Source organism: Sphaeramia orbicularis, chromosome 7 (assembly GCF_902148855.1).
Source record: "Sphaeramia orbicularis chromosome 7, fSphaOr1.1, whole genome shotgun sequence".
In the NCBI taxonomy this organism is placed as follows: domain Eukaryota; kingdom Metazoa; phylum Chordata; class Actinopteri; order Kurtiformes; family Apogonidae; genus Sphaeramia; species Sphaeramia orbicularis.
Window position 1 is genome coordinate 21,704,324 of NC_043963.1, and position 13,471 is coordinate 21,717,794.

At 36.4% G+C, this 13,471-nt stretch overlaps 1 protein-coding gene across 1 annotated transcript in view; it reads right to left on the bottom strand.

Annotated features, from left to right (window-relative positions):
- Positions 1 to 10,446, bottom strand: part of atp9a (ATPase phospholipid transporting 9A) — a 30,878-nt gene extending 20,432 nt beyond the window's left edge. The window contains exons 1-12 of the mRNA XM_030139001.1: positions 10,379 to 10,446; positions 8,216 to 8,360; positions 6,349 to 6,462; positions 6,091 to 6,199; positions 5,046 to 5,104; positions 4,057 to 4,108; positions 2,998 to 3,092; positions 1,892 to 1,972; positions 1,692 to 1,767; positions 1,203 to 1,279; positions 882 to 1,042; positions 644 to 786 (exon numbers count right to left, since the gene is read on the bottom strand). Of these exons, the coding sequence (XP_029994861.1) occupies positions 644 to 786; positions 882 to 1,042; positions 1,203 to 1,279; positions 1,692 to 1,767; positions 1,892 to 1,972; positions 2,998 to 3,092; positions 4,057 to 4,108; positions 5,046 to 5,104; positions 6,091 to 6,199; positions 6,349 to 6,462; positions 8,216 to 8,360; positions 10,379 to 10,446 (1,180 nt within the window). The remainder of the gene's footprint in view (positions 1 to 643; positions 787 to 881; positions 1,043 to 1,202; positions 1,280 to 1,691; positions 1,768 to 1,891; positions 1,973 to 2,997; positions 3,093 to 4,056; positions 4,109 to 5,045; positions 5,105 to 6,090; positions 6,200 to 6,348; positions 6,463 to 8,215; positions 8,361 to 10,378) is intronic.
- Between the last annotated feature and the right edge of the window lie 3,025 nt (positions 10,447 to 13,471).

Below are 13,471 nucleotides of genomic sequence, written 5' to 3' on the forward strand. Positions count from 1 at the left end.
TTTGACTGAAGCAGTAGAATGCCTAATGTCTAGTGTTAAATTTCAGTTTCTGGCCCTATCACAGCTTGGGATCTATAAACATTTACCAGTTATTTAAAACAGAAGATGTATGTCACATATGGTAATTGTAAAAACAAAAAAAAAACAAAAAAGTACATTGGTGAGAAAACCAGAAGCCGTTCCTTCAACACTGCACATAACCTCTATAATCTCACACTCACTTTAAAAGCATTTTCCGCTAGTATATCAAAAAGACCTGAGGGGCCTCGCACATACATTAACCTGACCTGCAGACCCCACTAGCCTTATCACACTCTGAATGGGGAAATGGCTGATCAGTTTATTGGGCATGAGGGCTGTAAATCTGATGGGTAACACCTCATGCCTAAGGAAGTGCACTGGTGGAGGTGTCGGATTAGAGACTTTGGGCTCTTTTATGATTTATGAGTCCAATAAGTAGCATGTCTACAGGAGCCGAAACCCCACCACACAACAAACCACCCCTAGGGAAGGAAATGGCTTAACTCTGTCCTACTGGATGCTTCCTTTGCAAATCCTCAATACTAGAAGTTCTCGTTTTAGAGTGTATAGTGGTTTTCTTGCACATATGCTATTTTCCCAGGATAATCTCTGGCATTCTAACCTGTTTTGTCAGTCAGAAGGTATGAAATACGTCCAAGCTGTTCAGGAATGGTGCTTGCCCTAACCACTGTCCCAGGGATTTTGGAGTCCTTCTTGATCATCCAACTGAAAACCATCTTCCCCATATCTAGATTGACACGCAAACTGCAAAAGAAAAAAGAAAGTAGTACATTCATTGTTATGACATACTTGTAGATACAATGAGAAGTTGCAGACATGTTCAAAGTAGATGATCGCACCTGATGGGTACAATGTGAGAAAGGAGCAACAGGAAACGTAAGATCTGAAGATACCAACGGCCGGCAAAGTGTTGGAGTGCCACCATGACCAGTGATACCACCACCAGGGCCCCAAACAGGATCTTAGTCAAACAGTTTACTTCCAAGTCAAACAATCCAACCTGTCATGAGCAACAGAAGGAAAAAAGGGGAAAAGAATGTCCACGGTCAGTAGCTCTTAGTAAATACATGAAAATATAATTCTTCAACTAAATAAAACTGAATATAACACACTAGATGGTGAAATGCAGGTTTTCGCAGCTCTGGTTCACACTACTGTACCTTATTCCTTGGGTTGGAGGTGTTCATGACACTGCGCAGCTCCTTGCCTGTGTAAATCACAACCCCCACCACTGTGCCTAAAGTGTGTGAGAGAAAAGACCAAAAAAAAACTGCCTCAGACCAATATAATAAAGAGACAACATGAAACACAGAATGTCAAGACGATGTTTCCCAGACGTATAATCTTGACATGAATAGACTTCTTCAATGAAAAATGTCATTTGTGATATGTGATCCAGATTTCCAATTGCTTAATGGATAACACATGTGGAACAGAGTTAACGTGTATTCCATCTAATATGGACAATAAAGTCTTTCCTGGTCATTATCATGAGCTGTCCTAGAGCTATCAGTAAATAATCAAAATATCTGTCTCATTATTTTTCTCTGTGCATTTGGTTTCACCAGTTACTGAATCCTCTGTTACAAAGGAAGCAAAGGTCCATCACAGCTTTGTAAGAAACACTGAATCACAGGTGTGATATTTACCAGAGGCTACAACGGTGCTGGCCCACAACGTATTCTCAATGCTGAGGCTTTCATTAACTGGAGGGTCTCCATCTTCCTGTAACAGTTAAGCAAACATACAAATAAACAGAATGATAACCTTACAGAAGTCAAATAAATGTTATCATAGACAAACAGGCCTTGCAAACAGAGCAACTAGTTTGAGCCAGGAGTACACTTACCCTGGTGAATGTTCCAATAAAGTTATGGATATCAATGTTTGGTTCTTCTGCATAAACATATGACCTGATCTGAAGAAGATCCTGCAAAACAAATAAAACAACACGCTATGACCAACATGTAAATGATTTCATAATTACATAAGATCTAATACTAGTTATAGAGACAGGTTTACTTTATGGTCTGAAAATTGTCCTTAGCCTATGTTCAGTTTGCAGACCCAAAACTACTTACAATACAGCTAATGACGTTCATTTTGTCGCCTGTTAATGTAATTATACTTTTCTTTTTTCTTTTGTTCAGACAAGGTATAGTTTTTAGATGTTACCTGCTTGACAGTTTCGACTATGACTCCAGTCTTCCTCAAGCAAGTAACATCTAAAAAGTATACCTTGTCTGAACAAAAGAAAAAAGTATAATTACTTACAATACATGCTCTACAACTTAATGGAACCAAGTAGTTCAATGTCAATAAAACCCAAATATACCTCATACATTAATATGATATGCATTGCTTAAGCACTAGGAACTTTTACACGAGGCTTAAATTGTTGCTTATCTAAAACTGCATGTGTCACATTAACAAAATGAACACCACCTGACAAAGTTAACATGATGGTTATGTCTTTATTAACACATTGAATTGGGAAAGTTAATATCTCCTTGACTTTATTGTAATTTTACAGAGCTATTATGAACATATTTTCATAATGGACTAGACATCAAGGTTGCAGTGTCTTACTGTGTATGTATTAAGAAGGTGTTTCAGCTATACTTTGGATCAAATTCAAAAAATAACAGACTGACTTTCTGACTATCTTATTATTCAGACACTTCTGTACATAAGGCCTGCATTGAAGCTTTGACCTCTTAGTCATGAAACTCTCTGATGATCAGACCACCCTGCACTCTAGTTAAAAGACTTCTGTCCAAATGAAAGACTTGCCTCTCTTAACCCATTGTTAAGATGTGCAATTACTGTTGTGTTCATCAAAGCTCTGCCAGTAATTGCACAAAAAGAGGCAATTCAAAAGTGTAACAGCAGTGTCGCAACATACAATTTTCTCCTGCATCCCTGCTACCTTTCCATCTGTATTTTATGACTCACAGCTGCAGTTGGTAATCTCTGTGTGCAGGCCACTGGGAGGCGTAGTTTCCAGTCCGTCTCTCCGTCCAGCTGGTCAGTCCGCAGGAAACAGGAACCTAAAGGAGGACAGGGCAAGAGCTGCTACTGATGCCAAATGGAAATACATTTACCCCTAGAGGGCAACAATAGATTGGCTTTAAGATGGAGCAAAACCAAGATTACTACTCTTAATGACTGCTCAGTTTATAGTTTATTGCATACTGAAGGCTATTGTCAAATATTTTATTAAATAAATAAAAATAACACACATTTGGAGGCACTAGTGATGGATGGTCCTGTCTGTGAAGGGGACTGAGCAGAATATATTGTAACTGTAGGTTTCACATTGAGATAGAAATGTAGGCTCCCACCAAAGCCCCTCCCCCATCCAGCTTGCATGTGTCATCCTGCCCAAAACTCCAGCCCTGGCCTAGGTCCTTCATAATTGACCTAATGGCCTCCACATGGAAGAGAGATAACCAAGCACTATTTCCAGTAAAACAAAGCTGGTGTTTTTCTTTCGTCAACAGGAAGATGCAACAACAACATGCATCTAGGTTCCCTAACAGGTTGTTATTTTGAATAGACTTGTATATATTTTGTATATGTGCAAATAAACAGTGCAATGCCATTTACAGAGTTTGTATTATCACTGACCAGTCGTGTCTTAATCCATATTTGATTATTCGGATGAGCCATTGTCTTTCATGGTGTTGCATCGGATTTTTATGTCTCTTGATTTACCTTTTCATTATCTTCTCATTTGAAAGACAAAATTAGTCTGAGTGTATGTCATAAACAAAGATAAAGAGAGAGCACTGTTTTGGCTGCAGCGTCCATCTCAGCATTACATGCAGCTCCATACAACTCTACACTTTGACTGATAATTTAGTACTAGTCCCAATCACAATTTAGACATAGTTGGACTTCCTGTCTTGGCTCAAGGCTAATCCCTGCACCTCAGCGCCTTTTTAAACAAGTCATTTCCCCAGCTAGCAAGCCTGTTGTGGAGATCTGGATGAATGACCAGCAGATGTTTACCATTTCTTTCAGAGGTCCTTAAAAAGATCATGTCAGCAGGAACACGCTGGTTCTACAAAGAAAGGCAGAAAGAAAAACACGACATCAACATTACTTCCTGATCCCGGACTTTTCCCTCCTCTGCTTTTTAACTAGAGTAAACTAAGACTTGTGGCGTTTCATGTGCCACATTACCTACCGCCAGTCAGTCAAAATAATAAGCCCTCCAGCAAATCATCCTGTCGTGGCCTGAACAGGACCCTGACCATATTCTACACTCAGCCTGACCCGGTCATGCCATGCCATTACTCAAGAGCCAATGGAAAATATATTTTCATCATTTTCAAATTATCAGGACAGCTTTCCAAAAATGTATACCTGTGCATAGAATAATATTAAATGAGTGCTGGAAAATGAATGAATAATTTATTCAAACACTGTTTATACATTTTAAGGCATTTTTTGTGAGTTTCTAGTTTCACCTTAATGGGTGGGTAAAACGTGTCTTTAACTGTATAACACATAACATTAAATCACTCAGTCATTAGTAAAATGTTTAAGACAACACATGTGACCTTTCTTTCAGCTGTGTTGAGATGACTGATTCAGAAGGAAGCCCTCAGCTGGAAACTGAAGACAGGACCCACTTCTCATATTTCATGTACAAAGACCACAGCGAACCCACTATTTCCATGAGAAAAGCCACACCACAGACCTCTCGCTAAGTGGGACTAAACAATTGTGAAAAAAATATCAATAAACAGTACTTAACTGAATTTGTGTTTAAGATCTAATTAAAGGGCATTTTAAGTTCACATCTGTCAGGTATGCATTGAGTTTGACAGGCTGAATCTCTGAATTGATCACAAAATTACAAAATCTTTACTAACTCCTTTCAGCTCAGCCACCAGTCCAGCATAAAAGAATAACCTTATTATTTGCTGTCATAAAAACGGTAACTTGACAATCTTAAAAAGCAAAACTACTTGCAGATATAACAAAGCACAAACCTTTTCTACTATTATGAGGTCTCCAACTTGAATACCGCTGCTTTTAACCTTCACTGTACCTGAAATATGAAAAAAAAAATTCTTACAGTTAATAAAGTGTTGACTATATGATGAAACACATTCATAAAAATTTCAGCTAAAAGCAACTAAATAAACTTCTCACACTAACAAGAGTATGTTCTTTAACCAAATGTGGCCTTAGAGACTGTGAACAAATGTCAGCTGTTGCTCTGCACAGTTCAGAAGCCCCTCCAGTGAATTTGTGGAGGTAGTTTTCCATGCAGATTTGAAAGAATGCTAAAGAATGCTGGGGGAGTTGAGCCTTTTCTCTCATTCCATTAGGAATGAACAGGCAAAATTGTTTGGAGGAGATCGCTGACCCTTGACCTGTGGTGTGACCTCTGGGCTTTGCATATGTAAGACATTAAAGCACATTAATTTTGCAGTGCATTAGTTTCATTGGACACATTTGTTCTCAAAATTTTTTATACTTTGCCAAAAATGTTAGATTTTAGAAGATTGCATTTCAGTGACACTGCAACTGAAGACAAAAAAATGCTTCCATTTGTCAAACATACAACAGCAGGAAAAGCTGCCAGGTTTTGATTTATAATAAAAGGTTTTGTGCAGATGTCTCATTCACATTTGTGGCTTGACAAAAACAACTCCAGTTAGGATTGTCTGCAGTTACAAACAACATGCCAAGATCTGACACCATAAAGTTTCAACAAACCGCAGATATGCACGGGGGCCACTATCATGGAGGCAACCAGTCATTGTGTTTATGGGTAAAACAAGCTGCCACATCAAAGCACCAAAGTGATGGAAACCACAAGAGGTCTCCTGCGTTTTATTGCTGGTAGCACTTTATACCAAGGCCTCTTATGTACACTTTTACATCTCTGCTTTAAATTACCCACCATTTCCCTTAGCCCCAATAAGCTTTAACAGGATCAACCTCCTACAGTTCATAGAGGCTGATGGAGAAAAATAAGTAACAAGGTTTAGATATTAACTAAATATAACAGAAGCATCTATTGCTCACCTCTTGTTGAAAGCTTGCTATAAATCTGAGAGTTTACTTCTTTGTCTCGTAGGTAGCATCTTATTTCTTCAACTGCTTCTCTTGTAATGGTGATAAGCAAAACAACACCCTGTAAAGTGTCAAAGTGAAGTTATGTAGGTAAAAATGAAAAAACAAAATTCTATACATTTAGTAGTACTGGTTAATCACAAATATTAAAGCAAGATAGAATTAGTTGACAACAATAATAGGGATGAGACTTTTTAAAACGCTGCATACCAGAGGGACCCAGTAGGTGTAGAGTGCTCCTAAGCGAAGCTCATTGACAAACTGAGAGCAGGCCAAAAGCAAAAAGTACAGGTTGAAGAAGTACTTGAACTGATTGAAGAGCACCTGTGAACACAAAAAAACACATTTCAGATGCTGCAGGGGTGGGAAATACATCAAATGAACTACATTAATTGTTGTTTTGCATTCTCAAACTTGGGAAAATAAGCTTAAATCACAAAATTTAAATTATTCCTTGAGATGATTTCTTGCAACAAAAATAACAACTTGCTTGATTCTTGTAATAAATTAATTGTAAAAATGTTTCTCCAGTCAGATTTGGCAAAACAATTTTAAAAAAATTATAAATTGTATATAATATTTAACAAAAAAGAAAAAAAAAAAAAAAAAATCAAGATTAGATTTTTTTTTTTTTTCACCCAGTACAAGGATGCAGTACAAAGCTTAATATTAAGTATTTAATATTTAATGCAGTGTCTGTGTTAATGTCTGGCATAAACTACTGTACTGTATACTTTAATGACATGAAGGCTAGATTTTGATTAAAAAATGGACTATACTGTATCTACACAGCTCTCATCTTGATGGGTTTTGGTAAACCTTTTAGGATAAATGTAAACCTACGTGTCTTTGAAATTTCCTTCAGGCATGACATCGAGTTGTTGAGAGCCATCAATAAAAGTCTATTGAGCAAAATGCTCATGTATCCTGGATTACTTTAACTGGGCTATCAAAGGTTTCTTTCATCAGACAAACAGCTAAGTAGATTTTCTTGCATCAGTGTTCCTAAAATCAACACCAATGCTACAACTTTGCCCAATTTCATTACCACCACTGTGTAAAATTACTACAAAGGAAAGCCTGTGTGCTCACTTTACTACTCTGTCATTTCACAAGAGGAGAGTGAGACACAAGAAAGTCTGCACAAAACCATAAAGGTAAGAATATATTTGAGTACTTCTTGACATGAACCAAAGTAAATAACAAAAATCATTATTTGCATTGCAAACATGCTTGCTCTTCTCCTTTGCTTTCCAAACAAATTTGAGCTACTTTCAATGTCTGACTTCATACACAAAAAACTCATAAGTTCTTAAGACAACTAGATGTCTGGAAAACAAATGCATATGTAAATCAGGGCAGGAAAATGCGAGAGTCAAAAGCACACAGCTTAGAGACTGCTGCCCATATTGTCACGGGTACGAAATCTCAAATCCATGTCAGGTCTTTCACTGTCGTTCTAAGGATGCAAATATGATCATAAGATCTGGTGCCAAGAGACTGTGGAGCTGGCTCAGCCTTGTGTGGGATATGTTGCTCTTGATATTAATTGAAGATCATTAAAACAAAAAAATACCCATCAGACTTTAAGGAACTGTTTTTAAATAGTGAAATATATGTGACTTAACTTTAGGTAACAAACAAAGCCTCACTAGCAGATCAATTGTATTTAAAAATAACTTTTTTCTGTAAAAATGTATCCAGTATCAATGTGTCTGAAAATGGGAACAGCTAGAATAGTCCTTCTTAGACACATTATAAGAGTATACGCAACATAGATTAGAATATGCATAAGTTAAACAACTGAGACGTTAACTTCAACCTCTTTTGTGATACCTTTCCAGTCTTCTGATGTCCAACTTCAATTATTTAAGCTCGGACACTGGAAAACTAGGTTCACAAGATAACTGTCTGACAATCAAATCCCCATTATTATGAATATATGAAAGAAAAAAAAAACAAAACAAGTGTTCAGCAAAGTGACATAGACTTGAGGCCATGGTAAGAGAGGTAAGTACTGGAGCTGTTGGGGTTAAAAGGTGAGAGGATGGTGGGGTAACCTTTGACTGACACTAACCGCAGGCAGGAAGGTGAAGAAGTTGTATTTCTGGTTGTTGATGACATTCCTGGGGTACCTCTGCTCCCTCTTTTCTGGGTGGCCAAGCCACACTGTGCGGGGACGGAAGTCACCCATGCCACAGCACCTCGACCATGGGCAGCACCTGAAACGGAGGGACAGAAATAAAAAAAAAAAACTGACAGCATTCTGAAGATTAAGATTTATTTATGAGATAAGATATGACTATATTTATCCCACCATGGGGAAATTTCACAGTTAACAGCAGCAACATACAACAAGCAAGTGCTGAGAAAAAGGCAGGTAGAAAAACCACAAATGAGAGAAAAATTAAGTATAAGGAGAAAAATAAGAAATTTGGTATTTATAAAAATATTTACATTAATACAAAAGTAGAATGAAAAAAAAAAATTACTTACTATTACTACTGTAATTTGATTTTTACATGTAATTTTATTCTATACATATATGTATTTAGATATGTGTATTTGTATTAATTTATATAGTCCAATAATTGAGTTGATTAGTTATGACATAATTTTTAACACATACCCTCCACTCAAGCAAACAAACAAACAAACAAACAAATAAATAAATAAATAACTGATGAACCAAGGAGTATGTGAACCACAAGTATACTACTATTTAATTTTTTAAATATTTTTTTACCCTAAACATATGCAGTATTTGGGCACGATCAGTGCCATAAACAAGGGTCCAGTGTTTCTCTCCTCCTGATGTTAATCCAATTAAAAAATATTCACAATATTCAGAAAACTGAATATCCTATGTATGTAAACCGTCAGTGTTGCATTGTATGCATTAAAATAACAGTAGTTAATTCATTTCATCTCACATCTCTGTTAATGTGTAGCTTGGTATAACTATAACCCCACACAACAGACAAGGCTGGGATTAATACAGTCTGGAATGAGTAGGACTGAAAAAAAAAAAAAAAAAATGACGTTATCTGGGGAAATGTAGCCACTCCCTACCTAAATAACACATTCCATGGCAATTCCCAGAGTCTAGTTACAAAGTGATTAATAACTGAACTACTCTGCAGATCATAAAGCAGACAATAAACAAAATATACACAATGTGAGAAATACAAAGCCTCTCACAACTATAAAATGTTATTCTGTTTGGTGTGAAGGCAGAAAATAACTGGTAAATTTCTTAGAGTTGACTCATTCTTCCTAAATGTCATTACTAAGGAGGACCAAATAAAGCATATTTACAGTTCAAAGGCTGTTTGCCAAGCATGACATCTACTGCTACTACTTCTCCTGCAGTCAATTCTTCAAGTCAAATTGTGCTTACCTAGCAGAGGGTGATACACCAAACCTACTCCACTTTATTGGCTAAATCTGGTTCTCCTGCGTTAGTTATATTCAGGAAAAAAATCAAACATACAATAACTACTGCATCGGGTGTAAAGCATGTGTCCTCATGTAGTTCCTAAATGCCAGAAACCCTTCAGAGATGACCTATGGATTGGACAGCTATTAAATAATCAGCACTATGCTTATGGAGGGTTTTGATTAGAAGATGAAATGATGTAATGCATAAATGGTGGATTTCTATATAGGTAAAGACCTATATTTTCTGCATCTTATCAGCTATTCCACTGCTGCTGATTGTTGCACAGTTTCATTACAGGATATGACATCATTGGACTGCATTTCTGTTTATCATCCATGCTCTGTGTACACTACATGTTTCTCCATCATTCAATAAAGCCCTGCCCTTTACTGCAAAAATAACACTTAAAACATCATTTTAGGACACAGAACTCTTAGTTGGGCCTATATTTGGTTAGTGGTTTTTTGACAGAATGAACACTAGAGTCACCATAGCAAATATTGACATGGGCGTCAATGCACTTGCTACAACTGAACCCCGGAACAAGGATGTCAATAAAAGCTAAAGCTAGCAACAATGATATTAGCCGAATATATTGTTAGCATGTATTTATTATCTGTGTTAACCCCTATTTTAGATTTTAAGAGATATATTTATCCTGTGAAGCCCAAAATATTGAGTTATAGGTAAATATCGAAACGAATAAATAATAAAACTGACACAAGCAGAAGCCGAACAGCGGTACATGATGAAGTGTTAGCTTAGCATGGATGTTTGAACGCTGTTTCATGACCTTACCCATTTCTGTTTTTACTGTCGTGTCTTTTCGGCCGTCTGACGGGCTGGAGGGGGATGTTGTCGGTCATTCCTGCGGCCCCTGGTACAGAGGGTGGACGCGGTAGACAGGCAGGCAGCCCGGCTGTAGCGGTTCTGGGCGGAGGCTCCGGAGCCGCCTCATATACAGACTGACAGCAGTGAGGAGGCACCGGGACGGACACCAGCTCAGCACACACAGGCTGCACACACTGGCACACAATAACACAACAAATATGAGCAGAAAATAGACACCTACCTGTGGCTTCCATTGTTTTTACTTCACAATTTAGAATTTTGATGTATTACTTGTTTTACTGTATGTTTTAGTGTGTTTTTATTTATTTTTATATGTATTTTTTATTCATTTTTAAATCTTGTCTATTGATTTTATTTTATTCTGTGGTTGATGTGCAGTCCTTTTGTCAGCTGAGGTTGTTTTTAAGTGCACTGTAATAAATAAATATACATTGACTTCCTATACTGCAGTTCTATTTCTTATGTAAGTATGTATAGTCTATAGCAGGGGTGTCAAACTCATTTCAGTTCAGGGGCCACATTCAGCCTAAAATGATATAAAGTGGGCCGGACCAGTAAAATAATATAAATAATAGGATAAGAACTTATAAATAATGTCAACTCCAAAGTTTTTTTCTATATTTTTCAGTGAAAAAAGTCAAATTGCATAATGAAAATGTTTACATGTACGAACCGTACTTGAACATAACATGAACAAATATGAACAACCAGAAAATTCTTAAGGAAAATAAGTACAATTTGAACAATATTATGCCTTAGTTTATCATTTATACATGTGAATCATAACTTACAGATCACAGTGGATCCACAAATACACTTAACATTTAGTAAGAGGCAGAATATTGGTACAAGTCCACATACTTATCTTAAGAAATTTCATTTTATTCACATTTTTTGTAAAAGGCTAGTCTGTAAATGTTAACATTTTTGTGTAATTTTACTCTTTTTTTTTTTTTTACACAACAAAGAGAAAAATTTGTAGTTTTCATTATTTACAGGTTATTATGATAGTGTTGTACTGGTCTGACCCATATGAGATTGAATTGACCTAAAAAGATTCTAAAATCCTTGACTGTTAATATCGTCAGTGTAATTTCTGTATGTCACAAATTCATTCCAGGGGCCAGATCAGACCCTTTGGCGGGCCAGTTTTGGCCCCCGGGCTGCATGTTTGACACCTGTGGTCTATAGAGATTTATTCCTGTTATTTTTCTTGTAATTTTAGTTTTTTCCACATTTTCTTGCATCTTATCTTATCTTATCTTATCTTATCTTATCTTTATCTTGAACAATCAATCCTTATCTCAGACACAGAGGTCCATATAAAAAACAACATAACAATAAAACTACCACACACATACAGTATAAATTTACAGTAATTTTTACTTTTTTTTTTTTTTTTTTAATTTACAGTAAAAGTTTGAACTACAGCACATATAAGCACTGTCTCCTGTACCTCTAAAGTCCAGATGTGTACCTGACACTGCTCTCCCCAAGTCTGTCAACTGCATCTATAATTTTGTTCTGCGACAGCTTCAGTCTGCCTATGAATTTGTACATCAGGTTTCTGATGACAGCATCAAGAGCAGGAACGTTATTTTTTGCAAAGAGCTGACTTGCACTCGCCCACCGTGGGACTTTCAACAGTAAGCACAGTGCATCATTGCATGCAACCTGCAGCTTCTTGTATTTGGCTCTGCTGTAGTTCCAACACAAGTGGGCAGTTAACTTTATCTTATCTGATCTGATCTTGACTTAGAAGGGTGAATATTTCAAAAAAATTACTTCTTTCTCCATGCAGCTAACAGTATTTATAGATTATTATGTTATTATTGCAGTGGTCTGACCCACTTGAGATCAAATATGGCTATATGTGACCCCTGAACTAAATATCCTGGACCTTTATTGTTTTCAGTGTAATTTTCACACTTTGCAAATTCATAAGCCAGATTGGTACCTTTAGTCTTGAAAGAAATATTGATTTGACATTCATCATAATTATTGACAATGACTGCCATGAACATTTTTTATCATGATAACATTTCATATTGTCTGGATTGGAAAATCCTATAAACTGTAGGTGTGATGTGTCCCAGTATTTCTGTCCACATAATGGATGATTTGAATCTGCAATCGGCCCAGATTTCTGTTTACACTGAGACAAAACATTGGCCTAATTTATGAATGATTGACTGATTGATTTTTTTGATCGGTAAGATTTTTTTTTACGATGGACTTTCAATACACCATAAATCAACAAAAAAGGAAAACTAGAGACCTATCATAAATTATAATCTTATACTCCTTAAGACACAAATGTTTCTGACAATATCTCCAAACTTTAAAAGAACCTTAAGCTTAAACAACCATTCCATCCTGTCATCATCAAACAAAAAATTCTGGATTGTGAGCAAACATTTAATTAAAAATAGACATTCTTAACTCATAGCAAAAGAAAACCTGATTCATTCTCATTGTCAATCAGTCTAACCAGTTCACACAACCTGTCGTCTTTTGGAATGTTTTCAAAGCAGCTTCCTTCCAGGTTCTAGTGGAAGGAGTCCTGTTCTAAACTAAGCAACAAGACCTTTGACTCCTTTCAGTGACTTATTGCTCAGGTCGGTTTCTTTATTAAATCTCCAGGCCTCTTCTATTTAACTAGAGAAACAAATTCACAGCATACATATAATAACAAAGAAATGGGTTGCATTTTGTAGTTTGTAGTCAAGTAACAAATATACTGAGAGGAACAATATGGGAATATTAAGTAAAAGTCAATTCAGTACATTAGCCAGCACTAGCAGAATGTTTTGAACATGATCCTAAATCCTGCTGAAACATATTATTAACTATTCAGTCCAGTTTTTCATAAAACATGATAAAATATGTTTAAATGAAGTAATTCACATGAATGGTATCCAAAGTTTACTTTGCTCCCTTTTTGTTTGGTTTTCCTTTTTATTGAGCTGATTAAAAGAGTGAATTTCCTGATGGGGATCAATAAAGTTGATCTGTATGTGTATCTGTGATGACACAAGG